The sequence below is a fragment of the Phragmites australis genome, chromosome 6 (assembly GCF_958298935.1).
Source record: "Phragmites australis chromosome 6, lpPhrAust1.1, whole genome shotgun sequence".
In the NCBI taxonomy this organism is placed as follows: domain Eukaryota; kingdom Viridiplantae; phylum Streptophyta; class Magnoliopsida; order Poales; family Poaceae; genus Phragmites; species Phragmites australis.
In genome coordinates this window covers 5,166,267-5,191,213 of record NC_084926.1, presented here as the reverse complement: position 1 = coordinate 5,191,213, position 24,947 = coordinate 5,166,267, and the positions used below count along the sequence as shown (strand labels likewise).

Below are 24,947 nucleotides of genomic sequence, written 5' to 3'. Positions count from 1 at the left end.
CTGTGGAGTCACCAACTGGTGCATGCAATCGCAGTGATAATGCCAATACCGAACCGAAAACACCAGACCAAACCCGTGAAACATTTTGATATCAAAAGAAAGTTGTGAAGCACAGTAGCAAGATAGCCGTGAGACCATAACGATCTTGAGACCTCCTTTGCAAATGCTGGGCGTGGGCAGCTGAACGATTGACTAGCTAACGACGACGACTGACCAAGCAAAAAGTAACCAGGCACCCGTCAAGGTTCCCTGGACTCCAAAGGCCCAGACATCTTGATAACTGCCTATCAAAATGCAGAAATGGGGACCGGACGAGCTATCAACCAGCAAGCATAACTCAAAAGGGAAGCAAAGGGAAGTGAACGTAACGTTTGCCTTTCAGCACTAACGGATAGAGCCGTAGCAAATGCAGAAATGGAAGGTGCCATGGGCCCAGAATACAAACTTCATCTGGAAGTCTGCTCCTCCACTTCCATACCAATGGAGAGGACAACTACAACATGACAGACAAAGCTGACGTACCAAACCAAGCAAGCAAATGGATGGTACAGAAAGTTTAAATATCACGTATGAATGATTCAGCCGGAAACCACTTTGTGTACTCCACAACCTGATAGCGATTGCACTTGTTAACACAAACGAGGATGCACGGACAGTCATATGTCCAAATATTACTGCTAACTCTAGTATATCATTTGGCATTACTGAACTTCGCCGGTGTTGAGGATAAATATCATTTCTCTTCTCATTACTAATTCATGTAATGTAATGAAATTTTGAAACGAGACACTGCTTCTTACTAGCTACTATCGTTTTCATGATGACTCACTGCTGGCAACAACTCCAGCTTATGGTGACGTGACGCTCTCTTCTCTGGTGCAGCTCAAGGCACCAGCCGGCTCCTTTTGACATCCAGAACCCCTGAAGAGCCTTCCGTTCACAGAATGGAACTTCTCACGGGAAGGACATTGTGCGACCCTACTAATCAATTCAACCAAAAATGTGGCCCAAGCTGTAGGGGCCACCTGATGGCCAGAGGCTGCATCATGCTCCTCATTAGGTCTTGAGGTCATCCGACATTGCAGAAGGTATACAGTGCGTCGTCAGAATGTCCTGAGTAGCAGCCTTTGCAGTTTTTGTCTCGAGGACAACAATCTGTCAAATCGTATATTAGTTACTTAACTTCAGCCAACTAAGCAATTACATTCGAAAAGGATCCTGACAGTTATTTTGGAACAATTTTCATCATGTGGTGTGAATTGTGATAGCTGAATATTTATTTCAATGATCTGCATAAGACCACCGTCTATGGCCAATTTGGCAAGAGATATTATTTGCTACCTCTTGAGTAATCATGATGATCTAGAGGAGTAAATGTATAATTTGATGCCTACCAAACATCAGCACTTTTCAGGTAGTTGAGGTAGTGTGAGATGACATGAGCGATGCTTATAGCAGGAAAAATCAAATAAAGAAGGAACCAGAGAATACCTGGTCATACTCCAGATCAAACTTCAAAAATTCATCCTTGCAATTTTCCACCATGGTCACTAAGTTCTTCAAGTTTTTTACAAGCTGACCATTGAAAGCAAGAACCTACCAACAGTATCAAAAGAAAAATCAGTCATCACACTGGAGCAGGAAAGGCATTATCAAAGAGGTCCTTGGTACCTAGCTTCAAGCGTCAAACAACAATATATCCACAGGAATTTGCTCTTAAAAGTCATGTGAGTGACCTCAGAAAGAGAACCTTTTATTACCTGAGTATTTACAATATCTTCATAACCAATATTGATATCTGCTACAAGCACCTGCGATGGTAAAATACAACACATCATCCAGTAAGAAGTAGAAAGAAGATACCAGTTAGTTACGGAGAAAAATGACAGGCTAAATCATATTACAATATTATTCAGTAACTGTTAACATGGGAAGAACTTGAAACCTGTGATACCACCACTAGCTGTTCATCAGGTGATTCCGCCATTGCATGCAAATGCTTCACCAACAACTTGACAGGTGCATCATATTCATAGTCTTTTCCATACTGATACATATAAGACATCGATTAGCTTAAGGGATGAAAGTAAAAAAAAAAATCCTTATTTAACATTTTCCTTAAAATATGATCAGGATCAAAGAGATGCAAGAAGTAGTTGCAGCAGCAGGACCAATACGTTGTCCTGTGTGATCAGAAATTCTTGGGATACTGTCTGGGGAAAAAGAATATTTAGGATCTGTCTGGATGTGGGGGTTGAGCCCGTAATGTTGATTTTAACTTAACAAGGCAATTGAAGAAGATTGCAAGAAAATGAACAGCAAGTATAGGTGATAGCCCTAACACTAACTGCTTCACAATATGGAGCACCATTATCACGAATAATATAGGATCTTAAGGGGCTTGCTTCTAATCACCACTTTAGTCTTTAATCGGCAACATGCAAGTCCTGTTGGAATCGATCATACGAGAGGTGAGTTGGAATCACACACACACGAGCACACACTAGATACAGGAGTTTTCTCGCTGCCAACAACTTATGATATTTATCAAAACACACAAAGCCTATAGCTGTTAACAGCCTCTACTCTTGCTACCAGCGGCTTCGGATGTTTATTCAAACACTCAAAAGACTATAGCTACTAACAACCTCTATTGGATTTAAACTCATCCAAAGGTGTACATATGGGAGGGGTGCTGTCATTGTATAGGCTCTAAACCGGTCTACTGTTGCTACAGTAACCGAGATACCTTTGCTGTAGTAGCTGACACGCAAGGATTATACTAACATTACTCCCCCTAAGCCTTATGTGTAGCCTTATGTTTAATTTGGAGCATTCCAGCCCTAGCTCTAAGCTCCTGAAATCAAACTCACGCTAATGCCTTTGTTAAGAGGTCTGTGAGCTGGTCCTTAGTGCTAATAAAGTCTACACTGACACTCCTACTGTCCAAACACTCCCTGATGAAGTGGTAGCGCACATCGATGTGCTTGCTGCGCTCATGGAACATAGGGTTTTTGTTCAGTGCTAGAGCTGATTGGTTGTTAACCTTGAGCTTGATGATGTCGGTAGGCTTCCCCTTGAAGTCGCCGAGCAATCGAGCCAGCGACACCTTGTGTAGCTGCAGTGGTGGCGGCGATATACTCTGCTTCACAGGCCGACAGAGCCACCACCCTCTGTTTGAGAGAATGCCAACTCACCGGGTTGTCTCCGTAGAAGAGCAGAGCGCTAGAAATGCTCCTCCATGTATCAATGTCGTCGGCGAGGTCGCTATCGCTATAGCTGATCAGCTGTCTCTCATCTGCTTTCCCATAGCAGCAACCGCAGTTGATCGTCCCGGCAACATAGTGCATGATCCTTTTCATGGCCATCATATGCTCGAGTTGGCTGCTCCATGAAGTGGCTCACGCACCTAATGCTGAAGGCGAGATCCGGCCGTGTGTGGATGAGGTACCAGAGGCTTTCGACAAGCCTCTTGTACTCCATCGCGTCCACTTCTATTGCTGACCTTGAGCCGTTCCTACATCGGGGTGTGAGCGGGATTGCAGTCTCTCATCCTTGCCATCTCCAGTATTAGAGCGGCGCAGTGCGCTTGGCATAGCATGATGTCGTCGCTGTAGCTACACTACTGGACCTCGATCCCAAGGTAGGAGAGCAAACCAAGGTCGCTCATCCTGAATTGAGTCTTCCTCTCCGCCTTGAATCGATCGATCTCCTTTTTTTGCCAATCCCATGATGATTAGATCATCCAAGTAGACCCCAAGGAGCAGCAGCGTGTTACCATAGTCGCGTCGGTACGTCGCATGTTCGTGCGCGCTCTGCTCGAAGCCGAGAGCCCCCAAAGTGATGTCAAGCTTTGCGTTCCATGCGCGTGGTGCTTGTCGTAGGTCGTAGAGCGGCTTCCACAGCCGCAAGACCTTGTGCTCGTCTCCGGCGACAACAAAACCTGGTGCTTGCGCAACATACACTTCCTCCAATTCGCCGTTGAGAAATGTCGATTTCACATCCATGTGATAGACCGGTAATTCCTCTTAAGCAGCTAGCGCCAACAGCAAGCGCACATACTCCAGATGGGCAACAAGGTGCAAATACCTCATCGAAGTCCACGCCCAGCTACTACACATAGCCCTTGGCGACGAAGCAGGCTTTGTGTTTGATCATAGTCCCAGCTTCGTCTTTCTTGAGCTTAAAGACCCATTTGAGCTCGAATGGGTGGTGCCCACGCGGCAGCTCCACCAATATCCATGTCTCATTCTCCTCGACGGACTTCATCTCTTCCAGCATCGCTACTCGCCATGTCGCGTCGCGTTCCGCCTCGATGAAGGAGCTTGGCTCTCCTAAGTTCGCCAGGTGCAGCTCGACGTCGTCCAAGACGCAGGTAACGTATCCCGCCAGAGCTCCCCTGCCGCCGAGCAGCTTGCCGACGATGCGGTGGCGTACTGGGTGGTCGCCGTGGTGTGCGTCGAGCCCGACGCTGTCTTTCGACGGTGGCGTGATGAAGTCCGCCTCCCCGGAAGATTCGCCGCTCGGGGCTGTGGGCGACGCATCAACCGCCACTGGACTTGGTGCAAGTGGTTCCGCCGCTGGTATTCCTCCTCCCGCTAAGGTGGGCCTGTCCGCCGTCGGGAGATGGACTTGACTCACCATGAACTCTACGGCGAAGTCACTTGACGAAGCCACGCTCCCAGCTGCATCCGACGTCCTCATCGAATATTCAATTTGTTGTGGGTCATACGACACGAAGAAGTGTCATTGGACGCCGCGATCCCTGCAGTGGCGCGTGAATTCAATGGTCGTGAATTCGTCGTCGTTGTTGATGTTGAGGACGCGAAGCTTTCGACCGCTCTCCACCTCCACCTCCACCTGGATCGCCTTGATCACCACCGAAGCGTCACTCTTCGCAACCAGGAGCATCAGCCACATATAGCGGTTGGCATCGTCCACCATCAGCAGGAAGAAGCGACGTCCACCTGGTGTCACTAGCGTGATGGGACCACAAAGATCTCCATGGACGAGGTCGAGGCGCTCTTTCGCCCGATACTTGGCATGTGACGAGAACAGAGATCGAGCAGTGCTTGGTGGTGATGCACGTGTCGCAAAGCTGCTTGACGTGCTCCAGCTGTGACAAACCTCGCACCATCTCATGGCGCGCCAACCACCGGAGTGCGTCGAAAATGATGTGGACGCAGCGCGTGTGCCATCGCCAGGTATTCTCGTCATGGCACACCGCGAGACAGAAGGGATGGGCAATGTCAAGGCGTTGGATGTACAGCCGGTTCCGCCCACGACAAACTTTGGCGAGAAGGCGGTGTTGACAGTCCTAGATCCGCAAGATGTCGTTCTCGATCAGCACCTTGGAGCCCCCATCGTCTAGGTGGCCCATGCTAATGATGTTCGTCAGTCGTGGGATAAAGTAGACGTCGGAGAGCACCTTGTGCTCTCTGTTCTTCCCAACGAACATGGTGCCACGGCCGCAAATGTCGACCACCGAGCCATCTCCGAAACGGACGAAGCTCACCACACCTCAATCGAGCTTTGTGAAGACATCGTGACGACCTGTCATGTGGTTGGTGGCGCCAGTGTCGAAGTACCAGCCCTCCAGGTGGACTTGCACGCGCAGCTCGTCGAGGTGGATGTGGCTTGGCGGTGGCTCCTGCGCATCATTGAGAGCGCACACATGCGCCATTACAAGTGCAGACTCGTCGTTTTCTTCGCTTTGGGCCAAATAAGCATGCGCCTTCTTGGGCGATCGGCAATCCTTGGCCCAGAGGTCATAGCACCCCCAATTGCGGCACTTGTCGCGAGAGAGATCGCGCGCGGCCTCCTTGCCATCGAAGCTGCCACCTCCCCCTTTCTTCCACGGTGCTTGCGCATAGTGACAAGCATTGTTGTTGTCCGAGGATCATTTGCCCTGCTTTCGCTCCTTAATGCGTGCGAGCCATTGCTCCTCGGTGAGGAGCAGCCGAGGAGCAGCTTTCCGCTGACGACAGGGGATTCTTCAGGATCGAGACGATCCTCCACCGCCTTTAGCCACTCAGTCACTTCCTCCAACGTGAGCATCGAGAGATCAAGAAAAGTCTAAATGGATAGAGCAATCTGCGAAAATCTCTTAGGAACTACTCGTAAATATTTTTCTACCACCTTCTGTTCTTCCATCGTGTCTCCGAGCGTGGTGAGGTTGGTGACAAGGACGAAGAGACGCATTGCGAAATCGTCAAACGTCTCCCCGTCATAGAACGAAATTACCTCGAATTCCTTCCGGAGCTGTTGCGCCGAGGCCTTGCAGACGTGATTGTCGCCGACGCGCATCGACGTGATAGCGTCCTAAGCCTGCCTAGCGCTCGTTTTGACAACGAGCGTGCCAATCATGTCCTGGGGCATGGCGCGAAGGATGGCCTCCAGCGCCATGCGATATTCCTGGAATGCCACATCACCAAACTCCATTGCATCCCAGAGGCCGCGAGCCTGCAGCATGACCTTCATGAGTAGGCTCAAGTCAGCATAGTTGCTCTGTATGAGGATTGGGTATGATGCGCCGCCAACCTCCTTGACCACACGATGGGCGATCACATCATGACCACCGACGTCTCGGTGTCGCAATCGTCGTGGCGGCAACGATGGGGAGTTGCGGCAGTTGAACTACCTTTGGGGACTCAAAGACGCACCACTTGTAGGAGTCAACATCGTCGGGACCGATCAACCCTAACTCTCATACCAATTGTTGGAATCGATCCTACAAGGTGGGTTGCAATCACACACACGCGAGCACACACTGGACACATGAGTTTTCTTGTTGCCAGCAGCTTCTGATGTTTATTATAACACCCAAAAGCCAAAAGCTTATAGCTATTAACAGCCTCTACTCTTGCTGCCAACAGCTTCTAATGTTTATTTAGACATCAAAAAGTCTATAGCTGCTAACAACATTTATTGGATTTAAACTCAACCAAAGGTGTACAAGGGGGTTGCTGCCCATTATACAGGCTCCAAACCGGGCTACCACTGCTACAGTATGCTGTTTGCTACAGTAGCAACCGTGGGTTCCCAACAGCCAAGGTACTTCGGCTACAGTAACTGGCATACTGTTGCAAACAGTACCACACAAGAATTATACTAACAAGTCCGCACGATGTTGACACACGCACACTAACATCTATTAGTACCTGGTAATTATCACACACACCTATTAGTACCTGGTGATCATCACAACTTACACCCTACATCAATAGCTGGTACTACACAGAAATCCATGGGGTGACTGGTGAGTAAACTTTGCTTCCTTAACAGGATCCACAAAAATATATTAAATGCTGAATGCATTCATCATTTTTGCGTTGAATATATATTGTCCGTAAATAACACAGAGAGGATCTACAGCTCAAAGCCCTACATGAACTTTCAAAATCAAGGAGCTTCTCACTGGCTGCAGGCTGCATAAATGACTTAAAGAATACATGCACTGTGGCACTAGTTCTCCTAAAAGCGTGTAACCACAATAGGCTTGAAAGCATTTGGAGTTAATGAATTAGTTTCACTAAGAACCTAAAATGTAGAAGACATCAGTACTGGCTCGATCACAGTATTAGACTTTCAAGGATTGCAACAAATTGTATTAATACTGACAGAGTGACAGTCTACCATTGATACTCTTATCTGCTGATGACTTAATGCATTGAAAGGAAAATGAGGAAAGAAGCTAGGTAAAAACCTCAGATCGAAGGTATGGAACAGAGACAGCTGCAAAAACAAAGCCAGCAACTATGTAATATGACGGTGGCCTGCCCTTTACATGAGCTGCAACGAGTCTCTTGTGGGTTGCTAGCCGTATTTTAAATTCATGAACTTTCGAATCACGCAGAACTTTAACAAGAGCCTTCTCGCCAGTATATTTCTGAGAAACAAGGTAACTGAAGCCAATACGCTCGCCATGCCTGAAAGGAACTGTTGGCCAAAAAAAGATGGTAAGAAACTAAGGAATGACAAACCAAGAAAAGAGCATAAGTTATTAGCCATTTTGCTTCATTTAGCATAGCTTTCAACAATAATTCCATACACAGCCAACAAACAATATAAGAGGTAAAGGTAATATCAAGAGCTAGCAACTAGCAACTACTACTTGTAGTCCCATACAATAAGGAAACAGCATGCATGATAGTTGGCTGCACTTATGTGCAGAAAAATATAGTGCACTAAATGAAAACATGTTCGATTGCACGAATGGCTGAAATATTCTTCATCGTTTGTGAAGCTGACTAACCTGTGCCATCATTAGCAATGTCGACACTATCAAAGCTAAGAATAATATCAGACGGATGTAGACATCCAGACTCAGGAGCAGTGGGCTCCACCCTCCTAACACGAACACCCTTTTGATCTGGTTTCATCCCCATTGCTTTGCGAAGATCAGGATTTTCCATTTTCTGCCATTCAATCCCAAGTATAGGGAAGCCTAAAATGACATAGAAAGAAGACGATAAAAGAAATTCCATGGCAAACGCCGAAGATCCAAGCTATAGTTGTGAACATTATACTGTTATACTGTTATGTATTACAATAAATGCTGCCCCATGCATCAAAGGTCAACAAAGAAAATAGATTAATCAACCAGGACAGTGATCTCCAGTAGACTATAACTCAACAGATTGCAGGATTGAATAGTACAGCAGATTGAAATAACCAACGGATCTCTATTTGATTAATGACTATATCTTGGTGATACTAGATGAAGTTCATGATAACCAACAAACCTAAAGCAATTGGTCGAGCAATATGAATCATCAGACTGCAGGAACATGAGTTATCAGGGGGGAAACCAATGATAATCATTAATAATGCTTGCAAGGTCATAAGGAGCGACCAGATCCATACCCTGGTATAGAACTGTAGAACTACACATGCCAATATCATCCAACAATTTCTACTAACCAAGATAATTGGTTCGAAATTAAAAAAAAAACAATGTCCATTGTGCTTGAGACGAGCGGTAAAATTAAATCTAGTGATCATACTAATAGAACTAAATGGAATCTTCCATACAGGCACAGAACAGGGCAAGTTACCTGTGTATTCTCCCGATTTCTCATAATCTTGAATGAAGTGCTTAATAACTGGGGTGGGTATTACATAACCTATATTCTCCGCATCTTCATGTTTGAGAGATTGAAAAGCTATACCAACACATTTGCCCCTATCATTAAAAGCTGGGCCACCTGAATTTCCTGAATTAATAGCTGCATCTATCTGTACATAAGACAAGACCCATATTAGATGAGTTGGTAAGTAGAAAAGCTATGATTTTTCAAACGGACAACTTCAGATGTAACATCTTTTAAAAAAGATTTGTTTGAATGGATGATAATTTTGGGAAGAAAAGGTTACCTGCAAGCCTAGAAGTTCAGTAGAACCATGAACATATGAAAGTATTTCTATCCTGGAGACCACTCCGCTTGTCACAGATATTGTATCTCCTCCGATTGGATAACCAACAACGGTGACCGCATCCTGAAGCGCCGGTAATGTTCCAAACTCAACAGGTGAAACTCCTTCCCAGAATTCATCATCACTAACAGTTAACAGCGCTGAGATGGATATAACAATATCAAGTTAAAATTCATCAATATGGGGAAAAATCAAGTTAAAATATATGCTAAGTCTCGCACCATAGGTTCATAACGTTCTAAATATCAACACATATCACACTGAGCATCGAAAGTTAAACTTTTCTAAGAACCCTGAAGTTGCCAACGTTCAACACTTCCCAATAAATTGTAGCTATTATGCATCTGATGTCGCAGTGACAGTGGACAAGCTCCACAGCGCAATTAAAACTTGAAGAGGGAGAGAACAAACAATGTATATAGCTACTGGATGGGAATAGCGTGCACACCAATGTCGCACTCCGTGCCAATAGCGAGGACGGTGGCAAGGTACTTGGTGTCGGAGCCGCGCTTCTTAAGCTTAACCTGGGTGTAGTGCTCGACGGAGTGGGCGTTAGTGAGGACACGGCGGCCACCGATGATAAACCCGCTGCTGCTGGAGCTGTACTGCCGCTTCCTCTGCCACGGCAGCGAGAAGTTGGGCTCCGTGTGCACGCAGAACACCTTCACGACCGCGTCCATGCACGGCACCACCCGCACCACCTCCTCCCAGCTCGCGGGGCCCGCCTCAACCACCGCGTCGCCTCCATTAGCCACCGGCTTCGGCTCCCCGCGGCGGGGCGGGGACGGCGGGCGCGAGGCGTCCGCGTCGGCTGGGGCCTCGTGACGGCGCGGCTTGCGGCCCCGGCGGCCAGCCACGGCGGGGACAGGGTCGGCGGCGGGGGCCGGAGAGGGGGAGGAGCGGTCGGGAGAGGCGGGGGACTCCTTGGGCTTGCGGCTGCGCTTGCGCTTGCGCTTGGAGGCGGAGGTGTCGTCCATTGAGGCGGGCTAGGGTTTCGCGGCGCGGAGGAGGGGCCGAACCGGGGAAGAGGAAAGGGTCGTCCCGGTCGGAGTATTATGGCCCGGTTCGAGCCTGAGATGACTACGGGAAGCCGTGCCGGCTGGTTGGCGGGTGCCCATCTTTACGCCTTTGGTCTGGATTTGCGCAAAGCAGGGTCTAGGTTTACATATTCCTCGGATGTGCATTTTGCTTGCCTTCGTATGGTTCTTTCGTACTGCGAATTCTGAAGCACTTTTACCTCGTTTGGTAAGTTCTGGCGTCTAGTTTCATCTCAGATATACTCCCTCCATTTCAAAATACAAACCGTATTAGGATTTTAAAAAGTTAAACTTTATAAATTTTAACTAACAATTAGTCAATTTATGCTCATATTTAATGTACAAAAGATATATCAATAAATTCGTATTTCACATATCATTTAATAAAATATTGATTTTATAGCAATTGATAATATATTATAAGAGAAATCAATAGTCAAAGTATATTATAAAAGACTTTTTTAAATCTTAATACGCCTTGTAAAAGGAATGGAGGGAGTAGTATTTATAGATTAATATAAAATAATTTATGTATCTATTTTAATGTAAAATATAAATAAAATAACTAACTAAGAAACCTACCGTATCTTTAGCTCTAACTCATAAATTTCTAAATCTAAAAATACTATAGTCAAAAAATTATTAAAGCTAGATTTCTGTCAAATAATACCTTATAATCCGATAGGGTGATAGACTGATCATATTTTTGTTCAAAGTAGTGAGTTCTCTGTGCATGAACGACAGCGTGACTAAAATTGGTTGGTGCATTTGTCTATCCGCTTTGTAATCGAAAGAGATTGAGAGCTTTCTAACTATACCATCTCTGCCATCATTCATCATACCGGCTATGACACAGGCCTAACTTTGTCAGCAGGACATTGATTGATGCTTCCATTCCATGAATCCTCTTAGGATCACTGAAACTCCCAAAATATAATGGCCATATGCGGCAATATTTTCAAGCGTTTTGCATCTGTGTTTTGGTGCGTTGTTGTCTTGTTTATATCAAGTACAAGACTACTACCATGCTCCGGCATTGGCATAAATTTAAAGCGCCTCAAGGAATGTTTCTATTCCGATGCACGTAGGGCACGCTGCCTCCTGATTGGCTAATGCTCCCTCCCAGCCAGGGCTGTCCGATGAATGTTGCAAATTCTAGGAACCGTCGGATCGTGAGATGTTTTTTTAGCTTGAGACGGTTCCCGCAAGCTTCGTGACTTTTCGGCCGCTGACCGGGCCTCACGCCCCTCCTATGGACTCGTCGTAGCTGGCCATGCCCCTAAGGCCACCGCTTCCGCCCTCCTCCTCCACCCAGTCCAGGCAATCAATCCAGTCCAGGCAATCAATCCCTAACGGCGTCGCTGCTGCAGCTCCCCTCACAGCTCACCCCGTCCAAGCCTCTGCTCCGCCCATCGTGTGCTCGATGGCGTCCTGGTCATCCACGATACCGTCACTCCCACATCCTTGCTCGACACGGCACACACGGCATCGAGCGCCTGCGATAACCGACGTTAGGTTGTTTTGTTAACCATCTCTGGTGAGGCTCTCAACTCTGACGTTACGCATCTACCCTTGACTCCCAGCTCAGACGACGGGTTGTTGAGCTGCGGCCTCCCGGCCTTCCCACGAGCACATGCAGACGAGCAGCAGAGTGCCATTGAGGTATATTTTGAGGATTCTCTATAATCTTTGCTTCAATTTGGTTTTCTTCTCTACTGCACTATTGGTCTGATTTGAATCGCAATATTTTGAGAATTCTCCATTGTCGTATATGTTGTAGAAATGATTCAACCTACTTATCCAGGCCAAGCAATTTTCCGTTATCTTAGTAATGGAAATGGGGATCCCCCGTTGTCGAAAAATCCAGGCCAAGCAGCCCAAGGGGCATGCCACACGCTTTTTCCTCCTTGCACTTTAGTGTTTTTGCCAATTTGATGTGCAAATGTGGCCACATATTGATGAATGAGAGATATGAATTCCTTGATTTTCATAAGGTTAGGACATAGTTTTGAATTTATAAGCAGTCATGTAATGCTTGCTTTACATCTCCTGTGTGGTATGCTTAGCTCTAGGCTTTGATGCATTTAAGGTGTTTCCTTAGAATGCTAAAACGAACTTTAAAAACAATAAATTATTATTGTACCAACAAGTGACATTTTGAATCATTTCTTTTTCAGTTTCAACTAAAAAGGACCTAATGACATATTCAGGATCGCTGGACATTTTGCTCTATAAAGAGGGTGTCTCGAATTCAAATATTATGGCAAATCATGATTAAGATGTGCACAATTTTTTTCAACTGATGCATGTGTATGAACATTATCGCGGTTGTTTTCTCTTTGGTATGCCTAAAGAATATACTTTGGCTATAAATTCATAGGAGATCTGACCCTCTTTCTAATCTCCAATTAATGTAGTTGGCCTGACTAAGACTCTTGTGCAGAAAATAATGCCTATGTTATTGCGGCTTTGCTGAAGATTTGATATCATGGAATATATTCTTCTTTAGCGACGACATTTCAAGTGTGTGTGAATATGATTCATACCATATAATAAGAACATCCGCTGATGGTGCTAACGATTATCATCCAAAAATCATATCTCAGTCACTTTACTAATTGATTCATGCTACTATTTGAGCTGTCAAGTTTACACTTAGAGAGGATAATCAGATTTGCAATGAAACTATGCATTCACCAAAATATGGGTTCATTTGTGATGATTTTTCAGAACTGCTTGATTGAGATGTTGTTTTTTGGATATGGAATATTGACCACGATTTACGACTTGTGTGAACTGGAACTCACTAGATTATGGCAAATGGCAATATTAATGTATTCAATTAGTAAAGGATCTATCTTAGTATAATTTTAAGTAACAAGATTGAACTTTTTTTCCCTAAAGATCCTATACAACATTACAAGCAACTTCTTATGTGTATTTGTTTTATAACTACTTATATGCAAATGGCATTTATACCTTAGCAGAGATAAATCATTGTGGGATTCATTGCACACTATGCATCAAAGTGTCAGGATATGGGAATTATGTGCTCTATATAACTGATCTTTTGTTTATGCATGAACAGGTAGATACAATATTCTCCTTTCTAATACTCTATTTTTACTACTACTAATTAGCCTCATACCTATTGATGAATATGTTTATACAACGGCCGCTACTAATATTTCAATACTAATTATATATGACTATTTTGCTTACATGACAAAAATTGATAATTGTGGTATACAAACAACTTTTTTTTTGTCTCAGAACAAGCATGTGTTTGTACTCATTGATGCCTCTATTCATTGGGTTGAGGTTAGCAATGTGGATCTGAAAAAGAAGAAAGAGTGGTTACGAGTGCTACTGCCTGCGTAGTAAAGCTCCAATATTTGTGTAACTCAATTTACTTTTATTGGTGTATATCTGTGCAGTTTGATGAGTAAAGAGTGGTTGTAGTTGTAGAGTGTACGCTTTGGTTCCAACGTAAGTTACATCCCCTCGCGTGGCAATCCTCTCATCTTCCCTGGTACCCCTTAGGAGCCCTTGAATAGTTGTGCTTTGAGCAAATGCTTAATTGTTTCATTTTTGGTTAAGTTACTTTGAGAAATGTAGTTGTTTACTTGATGTATTGCTGTTACAGCTTGAACATTAACAATTTATAGCTTATGCTGGTGTGCTACCTCTGCTGGTGAATCTATTGAAAAGGTAGAAAAACTACTACAAATTCAAGGGTGATTAACAGTATTATCAATAGAGCAGCTGATGGAATTACCAATCTCACTCATGAAAATAACATAAGTGTGACGATATCCAAGCTCCATTTATGCATCCTTGGTCTGGAAGTTGTAATTTAAATTTTATTGAGGAGATATCCTGAGTTAACTGATGCACATACACCCAGTAAATTTGTAATACCTATTTCTCACTCTCTCAATTTGGCTACTCTTATCATAGATAAAGAAACATCATAATTAACCTAGCCAATGATTTTGTGGACTATGCATTTGGATCTCCTGTGTTCATTGTCAGTGCTCGGTAGATGCTTATGCTAATTTTCAAAAGTTAGGACTGGACAAATGTTCAGGCTTGTAACTCATTGATAACTCCGATAGTCAAAGGATATAATTTTTTCCCTAATAATTCCTTTCTTGCTATTTTGCAGGTCTGAAACTGACATAGTAAATGTTGTAGAACAAAGAATATGACACTCAATGGAAGAAGGACACTTTGAAAATCTATCGGGGAAGGGCAAACCCATAAACCTAAATTCAAATCCTAACGCTGATCTTGCCAAAGAGACCCTTTGCAGGATACTTTCAAAGAATGGTTGCGCCCTTGAAGGGGTTGAGCTGAGTAAGAAAATTTGTGGCATGATTGCGTGTTGGAGGTCAACATTAAGGAAGGCTTGGGAAAACTGCTCTGAAGACGATGGTTCTAACTGGATCAATGATTGCATGGTTCTCCAGGAATAAATTCGCCAAATAAATGACAATGTTCTACCTGGCACCATCTCCCATATGTATCCTGATTAGTAAATATATCAAAATGAACTAATATGGAGTTCCATTTTGCTAGATATATTGTAGGTTTTTCGATACAATCTGAAAGTGCCATTTGGACGCCAAATGTTTGCTCTAAGTTGGGACAAGGAGGTGGCTAAATTGAAACTGAAGTAAGAACAATGCACTACGCTTCTAGAACACAGTTTGAGAGGCTTGTCCTGGATTTTGTAGGATTGACCTGTAACTTAGCATATTGAGTATTAAGAAAGTATAAATAGTAACACTTAGGCCCATGAAGCAGTGAGAATGTATATGTATGTCACATGCGCAACCTAAGTTGATTTTCTTCAATGGAGCTGAACACTGACTACTGAAATTATGTGCTATGATATGTGAGTTGGGGTGATACAAATAGGCATAGGCCATTTCAACAACTGCAATAGAGCTTGCATTGTATGCTTTCTCTGTCTAAGGAAGGCTACTAGAATTGAAGTAGGAGTAGCAGTACTCTCGAAACACTATCGTCAATGCGGGTTATCATGTGCGCCAAATGGTGTGCCATATTTCTACTGCAGAGTATGCTAATATCTATCTTCCATTTGAGAGCCAAACACTTGTACTTGAACATCATAGCAAGATTTGGAGAGTAGATTGTAGTGTGAGAAACGAACATAAATACAAGTGGCTTTTGAAAGGATGGAAGATGTTTACAAATGACAACAATTTACAGCTCAGGGATCTATGCCTTTTTTAAGCTACTGCAGAAAAAAATACACGTTCCATGTTCTTATCATCTGTACCAGCTCCATAAATGGTATAAGTACTATTTCAAAATTTTATACACTGCTCTTTTCTCTTCTATACACACTGTAACCTCATTTGCGATTTATAAATATTTTTAATAGGACACCCATCAACTTCCACTCCCCGATGATTCGCTAATGCTACTAAAGGTAAATCACTAATAATTATTATATGATATTTTTGCAGGTCTATTTTTGCATAATTTTATATATATTGTCAAATACTTAACATATCATTACCTCTGTTCTAGGATCCAAGCGGTGTTAAGTTGCCTAAATATATGTTTTTATGTAGGGTTAGCTCAGAGCAGGCAACACGGGTCAACAGGCGTGGCAAAACTGCTCCGCTTTTCTAGTGATTGTCCTAGACTTGGAAGTCTAAACTGAATTCCTGTCACTGTTCTAATTCAAGCAAGAACTGAAGAAATAGAAGAGGCAGTACTATTGTCTAGTCAATGTTGCCTGCATAGTAGCAGAGATTTTGGACTGTGTCACTACCAGATGACTTAACTATATAAGCTTAGCCTGATCTTTCCTAGTCTGTGTCAACACCAGTGGCCTCATGCATGTTTGCTGTTTCTGTAGAAATCCATACAGAAGGATAACTGACTCGATCAGTCTCCTTGAAAAGGATCTTTCCAATTCATTGTCATGACAGACAAGTCACAGCTGAATGTTAGCAGCATTCCATTCCATGCGTGCAAAGTATATGTCTGCCTCTCCTGATTTGAATGGAGCACAGCTGAACTGTGGCGCTTTGAAGTTTGCACATCGATCAGAGCCCTGACTTGTCATAGCTGAACTAATCTGTTTCCTGAGAGTGACTTGTGCCGAAAAGTCGTCTCCAGAATGCATGCAGCATGAGCAAATATATCATTCTATGCGAGGCTAAGTATCTGGATGATGGTTTTCTTTGTAAGGTTCAGTATTTTCAAAGTTCCGCAGTTCAATCACCATCCATCTTGAAAGAGGTGAAGCCCCCACGCCTTCATCCTGACTAAGATGATTGATGTGGCCATCTCCACTGTTTTGTGAGAAATCCAGCTGTCAGACAAACCATAGAACCTTGGAACAATTGCAGGCGGTCTTATTTTCTGCAGTCATGAGTTTTAATTTTTTTTTTTTTTACTTTTTAGTGCACATAAAAGGATGCTAAATGTTTATTTGCACCACATGTAAGTACGTAACACGTAATATTGCATAAGGTCTTTTTTTTTTGGGAAGCCTCGAGTCTCCTGCATAGTGTGAAAGCGTATATGGCTTGCTTATGCCTTCTACAAGGGCCGCCTTTTCAGTACTTGTGAAGCAAAACAAAATCGACATGCTCCAACGCATCGAGGATAAGGTTAATTATTTCTGCAATTTGGACATCTAGAAGTTGCAATAGATACACTAGCTGTGAATGACTGTCCATTTATGCTCGGAAGCATCTGTCCATTTGATTCCTGAATAATGTAACATATGCACCTCAAAAAAGGCTGCAAACTTGTGATATCACAGTCACAATCACACTCCTTCGATAAAAATAATCCCAGTCACAGTTTGCAGCCGGATTGAAGATCATACGATTTGACACTTGAAGTTTGCCAAACTCTTGCTGATCGTAATTCCTGGTTTTTCTTTATTGGATCCCTTTGGTTTAGACAAATGATTACTGACGGATTGCTATGAGATATCATAGCATATTAGCATCGGATGCCAATTGCAGCTTAGTCCAACCTTTCGGCCGGATGCTAAGTCCATTTCGATCATGTCACGAGAGGAAGTACCGTTTTTGTGTTCCCTTATGATGTGCCATTTTGATCCAAGTATAAGCCACCCTCTGAAGTCTGAACCTCTAGAACTCACCTCAGGCATCCCGTCCTTATCCACTAGAAAGCATGCATGGATTCACGTGCAAAAAGATGCCAACTGACTATTCCCCAAACCTAGTGGATGGATCTTATCTGAAAAAAGATTGATCCAAAATGTGACACCTGCAGCCAATGCAATCTACACCCAAATATAAAGCCAACTCAGCAAGTAAAGTTTTTATTACCAGGCTAACAGATTAATGTTATTATAAATATCGTGGTTTTAAAATATTTTATTATAAATCTATTATTTGAAACCATACTATTATAAATCTTTTTTAGTTGTAATTTGAAAACATGCTATTATAAATCTATAAAAATTATATCCACATCATTACTGTTATATATAATTCAGACACATTACATTACATATATATATACACATACATATATATATATGCGCTGAAATTGGACCCATGCCAATATATATATAATGTAATGTGTCTGAATTATATATATTCCTAGACGTACTGTTTTCATTGTTGCGTCACCCTCAGTTACTATAAATATATAGAGTCATAACTCATTACCTTCTCTAATCGTAATTATATATTTTTTTATATGATCGTAACTTATTCACCTTTGCACACACCCCCAGTTACGATTAAAAAATAATATAGTTATAATCCACAAGATATATTGGTTACTACATATATATATGGTCGTAATTCAGTACCTTCTCTAGTCATAATATATATTTTTTATCATGTAATCGTAACTTGTTCACCTCTACACACACCTTCAGTTACGATAAAAAATAGTATAGTTACGATCTACAAGATATATCAGTTACTACAAATATATATGATCATAACTCGGTACCTAATCTAATCATAATTATATACTTTCTATCGTGTGATCATAACTCAACTATCTGTATCGTCGTAACTGATAGTCGTAACTTGTAGGTGGCACAAAGATGACTGCAATTACGCTAGACCCAAATTGTAACTGCAGTATAGCGCAAATCGCAACTAAATGTCTATATGTTGTAACTGTATAACATCCTGCTCATCTGAATTAAACAACAGTACGAGGTAGTAGACTAATGATCTCATGTGGGGATACTTGCAATCTAGCATTAGATATTAATTTATATACTTATTAAACAAAAATATGATGTGGTTGAATAGATGCTATTGTCGAGATGAAGATTGATACCTTGTGGTCAATGGAGAGTGGCACTGTGACGCCACCGCGGGAGAGCATGGCGCGCGAGTTGCCGCAGTTGGCGACGACGATGCGGCAGTGCCCCACGAACGGCCACCACGAAGGTGGAGCCCACGGTCAGGAAGGGTGACTCAGCATCGACGTTAGCCTTGGCCTGAGCAAAGATGCCGGTGGCCTCGCCGTCCACCCTGGTGAAGCTAGTCGCCATCGCCTCCTTCTAGCATACGTCGCTCCCAACACACCGGCATAGGCCCACCTCCTCCGCGAGCACCACGTGCATCTGCTACCTACACGCCTCCGCCACCCGCACCCGCCGTGTCGTACACCGCGAAGAAGCTAGGGCGTGTGGAGAAAGATTTTGGCTCGATCGGTCATAGCAAGCAGCACAAATCTATTACGTGGCTAGACGCAGAATAGACTGTCGTACACCACCATATTTATATTGTCGAGTATGCAACGAACATCTACGCTTGCACTGTCGCCTTCGAGCCCCACCAGTGCAAATCATCTTGTCGCAAAGACCTATCCACATGAATTTCTTTGAACAAAAACATATCCACAGAATCGCTCGCGCAACAAGGCCAACGTGTCCAACACCAAATCTACTGTCTTGAAATGATGAAATCTTTGGTGCTATGCTCCGTATTTCCCTGTGAAAGCAATAGTCCATTTGTCGTGTCATCGAGTGCAGTGGGACGGTTGAAAAAGTGGGGCTGCCGTTTCACATGCACCGGGAACGTATCACGTATATATGTGTAGATCTTTTGGGACTGGAATAGGACTGTGGATTACGCCGTGCACGGCGTACAGTTAAACATGGAAAAGGACGGCAGCCAAGCCGATCCGGCCGGATCCGGGCCCTCTGGATATGCATGCCTCGTTGTCGTCGTCCTCTATGCCCAACTCCGGGCTCCGGCCATCCGCCTTGTTGGATGCCGGTTAATGCAAGCCGAGAAGGCCGCAAAGCCGTTACCCTTGACCACAGCAATGATGATTGCACGACGGTGAACAGTCCAAATTGAGAGGTTTGGCGCGGGCGGGTGGGCGGACACTGTTCGGCGATCAGCGCAGCGGCCGGTCTGAAACAGGCCCGAGAAAGCACAGCACTGTGCTGCGCTGCACGTACCGCAAGATACTGCATTCACCGCTACCGAAACTATTTCTATAAACAGTTTATAACCGATTTTCATAAGTGTTTAGCTACGATCGGAGTACTATAAAAATGAACGATTTTTATAGATTTAAAATATGCTACCTGTGAAAATCAATTTTAATAGTCAATTCACTTAATGAACCACCTATAAAAATATTTCACAGTCATCTATAAAAATATTTCACAGTCATCTGTAAAAATAATTTTTACAGGTAGCATGCTTTAATATCCATCTATAGATAGATTTTCACAAATAGGTAACATAAGGATCCGCCGATAGTAAAAATTAATATTAAACATATATTTTATTCTCTTCAGATTTCAACATACTTTCAAGATAGATTTAAACATTATAGATTTTCATAGCATTTGAATCAAGTTCAATATGTAATACAAGTACAATAATATTCAAAAGTATAATATTTTTATATCGCAAGCCAATTTACATCATAAGCTAATATTTCAAAGAGTCTTTTCTCTCCCACTCACAATGCCTTCCGTAACACCTCAAAATTATCTAAATATCTCATATCCCTTAAAACATGTGGTTCTTCTTGACGTAATATTTCCTCCGGATTGAAATCGGTATCATTATCCATCGTAACATCAGTATCGTCTTCGACTCTCTCATCATCACCATCCACTTAATCATCAACGATGTCATCGTTTGGTTCGCTTATACGTTGTTCGTTGTAATTGGACCAACATGTGCAATCCTGGATAAAACCTCTTAAGATCAAATGTGATTTGATTATGCTTGATTTGTCTCATAATTTTTTATTCTTGCAATCATAGTATGAATAATATATTTTCTTTATCTTCTTAGTCAAAACATCCTTCTTGACGGCTTCAATAAAAATAGAGAGTCATTTGATACATATTTCTTCATTTCTTAGCGCATCGTACATCTATACTATGTCCATCTTTAATTTTAACTACAAAATTAGGTTAATTAATTAAAAATTAGAATAAAAAAGATTTTTTTTAAAAAGGAGAAAATGGGCTTGTTATGATTATAATATGTCTAAACAATTAAATTTACATTGGCGTAAATTTACAGCTCAAAATAATATGGATTCATTACTCTCTCGCTTTCTCTCCCTCTAAATCTAGATCTAGATCTACCAAAAAAAATCTTCATTTATGATAAAACCTCCTATAAGCTAAAAATATATATCAAATTCTAACTACAATTTTGAAATATAATGTTATAATCATGTGGCCACAAATTTTAGCTAATTCAATTATCTAAATAGCTAGAATTATGAGCATCTCTAGATCACATCTAAACCCTAATTAAGATTTAAATCTAAATCTAAACTTTAAAAAGATGCTAGCTAGGGATGAGATATCTTTATCTTAGATGGTTCTTATAAGGAATTAAAAACAAAATATTCTCTCTATTTTCAAAATATACGGCCGCTTTTGAGCTTTAATGTTCGGACACAGCGAGCTCTCTGTCTGAATAGAGCTCCCCACTAGAAGATACTGTTCACATAGAGACGATTCCAAACGATTACTTATGTGAACCGTATATGATAATAAAATCATTATTACACACAATTCACATAAGGAACCGTGGTCCAAAACCGCATGAAACCTTAATCTACTACTAAGTCAATTTATCATATAAATTATCTATAAAAATATAATCTAGTATCTCGAAAAATAACTTCTGTAGTAGTGATTCCTGCGTGTCATGGCAGAACAATCGGCAGACCGGCGAGGCCGGGGACGACGTTGCAATGCTGCATGGAGAGGAGTTGCTAGCTTCCTGGTAAGTCGCTGCATTCGTGTGTGTATGGATCGTATTCACATTCACAGCCTAGAATAATATGTGTGGATGGGAGCCATTAGTCTCCTGGTCATTTTGGAGTTTTCTTTCCGCTTCATGCATGGAAATTTATTTATTGGTCTATTGGCTGCATGCAAATGCTAGGTTTGCAACCTGCAGTTGGGGCGATCTGTCTAGTGATTTGCCATTTTGACCGAGGACGCCAAGGTCTCTTTTTTGCAAGCATCGTAATCATTTCTTGTTTTTACAATTTCTTTTGTCACTTCCCGAATAGCCGGTCTTCTTTTTCTGTTTCGGTCTGTTGACAACTAAAATTGGTATTTTAAAATAGCTTGGGTATGGCTATGTGTTTGGGTGTTTGATTAGTTGAATTATTGAACATCATGATTAATTAATTCATTTGGTGATTAAGTAGATGATTAGCTGATGAAAGTAGGTTAGTCTATTGCTAGCTTGGTTTTGGTTAGGATTAATAATGTGTTGATGATCAAAATTGACGAAGTGTGAAGAATTTTGGAGCTAGAAAATTCAACGAGTTGAAACATCCAGTTTTGGATCGGAATATTCGGTTTCAGATCGATACTTCCAGGTAAATATTTTTGTCCAACCCGAGAACATATATCCGGATGAAATAGGACATTCCAACCAATCGAAACTTCCGATTTTGGATCAGAACTTACGGTCCAACTCAGATCCGAGATTTTGGGAAGAGATTGAAACATATTTGAATATGAGGTTTGGTAGATTTTGACTCTAAACAGGATAAGATCATCCCTCCTTATAAATATAGAGGGTCATGGCCGATTGAATCCATCCAACAATAGATCAAATACAAATATGCATCTATTTTACCTTAGTTCCTCTCCCGTACTCCATTCCCCTTCTTCCTCCTCCTATTGCTAGGGTTTTCAATACCCGAAGCCATCTTGCGCAAGGTCACGACGGGCTCCGACCCGATCTTGTGTTGGTGGGATTATCCCTTTGCTAGTTTGCTCGAAAACTAGTCACGTGCTTCTGTGAAAATAAAGTGATCTGAAAATACCGGAACTTCCGATCAAGTGATCGGAACATCCGATCCACATTGGAACTTCATGTTTCCCTGGTCAAAACTTTTGATCCAAGATTGCACATGAAGTGCTCATGTGTTAGCGCGAGGATTCATATTTTTGCGCCAACACATTTTGGCGACTCCGCTGAGGAATTTATCTTCTCCAACCATGGTGCAACGTGGACTCGAGATTAACCCCAACATCATCATCACGCCATCCATCTACACCAAATTTGAGGTACAATTTACAAGTATGTTATCTGTTTCTCAAGCTTATCTTGTAAATACTGTAAATATGCATGCTAATGCTGCTATGTCTGTGTTCTCTAGTCGTGTAAGTATTGTGCAAGGACTATATGATAGTAATGACATGTAATATTCCATGTTAAATAGTATCAGTACTTCAAATTTTAATAATGTTAGTAGCATGCAGCAAAAATTTGCACTTTGTAATTCATCAACATTAGTTGCACCACCTAGTGTATTATAAACTAGCATACTGATGAACAATCATTATAGCCAAATTGATATGATAGGTTGGGTCGGTTATTATGTGTCATCACATGTTAATAATTATAGTAGTACACAAAAAAAAGTTGTACCTCTTAATTCATCGGTAACAATTTCACCGTTTATGGTTACCCAACAAGCTATACCAATGGATAAGATGTATGGCCGAAGTAACTTTGATCATTCGACCAATTATTTTGAACCACCATATGCTACACTACATGTTACTAGAGAACGGAGGTTACATCCTATACTTTTTCAGCACCATATACAACTCTTAATACATATAATTCAGCGAGTATGCATGTTCCTTCGTACAATACTGTAGCATATGATACATCTCCCACACCAACCTAAAGTTTCGGTATTCCTTATAGTTGATTGCCGAAAACATATTTTAGTGTTTTCTAACAAAATATACCATATGTGCAACCCACAATGTCATATTCGTGTGATACATCACAAGCACATACTTATACATAAAGCAACAAGCTGGTTCAAAACCTACTTGATATATAGCAGAGCAAGAGATAGAGAATAAAAATATTGGGGGGCAATTCGGTGTCGGGAAAGGAGTCAAAATAGATATAATATTTGTAGTAAAATGGATGAAATTTTGAAGAAACGGTTTAGTTCCAATAAAGAATCAAAACTAGTCTTAGAAAAAGAACAAAAGCTGACCCTTGTTGAATGGTCGGATACGGTTAAGGCTATATTGTTACCACTTGAATTTCGTGCTCCAACAATTGATGATCAAGACCATCACGACCAAGATGAGAGTGTTTCGGTCGTTCCTATGCGTATAGCGGACATCGATGGTGGCAACATGTCAGTGCCTGGTGAATTATATAAAGGAGATTATAGCGTGATTGAAGCAAAATTGCAAAAGAGGCTGCTCTTATGCTATCAGAAAACAAAGAAAGGCATCATTAAAATTAAAGAGTTTCCATTTATCAACACCCTGCTAAAAGATGTACAATTTGTAACTACGTTATCTGCTCTCTAATCTAATTTTATAGTTTCAGTAGATGAATCTCTTGGTGATTATATACTTAATGATTCTCAAAGATTGGATAGAGAAGGTAATATGAACAAACAAATTGATAGTGTGTTGCAAGGAAAATTTGAATTAGAACTTGATAGTGCAATATTGGTATTTAGAAGACCGTACTCTAAATATGATAATATGATCATATATTCGTGGGGTTTTAAAGTACTAGAGCTTGCAAAATTCACAAGTAAGAATAGTAGAACTGTTGTGTAACTTGTCAGCCAAATTATTGAGTCATATGGGAAGGCCAGCAATGGTGATATATTAAAGTTAGAATTATTCATATCATCTTTGTTAGACATTGTATTCATATATGTTATTTTACTTGTTCTAAACTCGGTCTACATTTGGTCACAAATAGTGCATTAAGTTTTATAATTATTTTGGATTTAGAGATACAAGGCCGAGGCTAAAAGAATTTGAAAAGACCAATATTAATATAGTGAAAAATAACTCTAAGATATTAGACAAAGGGAATACAAATAAGTGTGTAGCAAAATGAGTAGATATCAAATCTGAACCATTTGTGTGTAGCCGATGCTTGGTTGATCATTAGTATACTGTTTATGGTTATTTAGTTGTGC

At 41.8% G+C, this 24,947-nt stretch overlaps 1 protein-coding gene and 1 long non-coding RNA gene across 4 annotated transcripts; one reads left to right on the top strand and one right to left on the bottom strand.

Annotated features, from left to right (window-relative positions):
* Window positions 1-543: 543 nt before the first annotated feature.
* LOC133921263 (protease Do-like 9) lies at window positions 544-10,505 on the bottom strand. The gene is made up of 9 exons (XM_062366064.1): window positions 9,884-10,505; window positions 9,376-9,575; window positions 9,057-9,237; window positions 8,255-8,446; window positions 7,706-7,938; window positions 1,946-2,047; window positions 1,761-1,811; window positions 1,492-1,596; window positions 544-1,155 (listed from the first exon to the last, which is right to left on the bottom strand). The coding sequence occupies exons 1-9, from the start codon at window positions 10,410-10,412 to the stop codon at window positions 1,057-1,059; spliced, it is 1,692 nt and encodes a 563-aa protein (XP_062222048.1). The 5' UTR covers window positions 10,413-10,505; the 3' UTR covers window positions 544-1,056.
* A 1,395-nt stretch (window positions 10,506-11,900) lies between these two features.
* LOC133921262 (uncharacterized) lies at window positions 11,901-16,992 on the top strand. Of its 3 annotated transcripts, none has more exons than XR_009910256.1 (5): window positions 11,901-12,134; window positions 14,641-14,971; window positions 15,054-15,794; window positions 15,886-15,933; window positions 16,079-16,992. It is a non-coding gene; the product is annotated as an uncharacterized LOC133921262 (long non-coding RNA). The 3 variants fall into 3 exon arrangements; XR_009910255.1 differs by having other exon boundaries at window positions 11,945-12,134; window positions 14,641-15,150; window positions 15,556-15,794; window positions 16,079-16,991; XR_009910254.1 differs by having other exon boundaries at window positions 11,902-12,134; window positions 14,641-15,794.
* The last annotated feature ends 7,955 nt before the right edge of the window (window positions 16,993-24,947 follow it).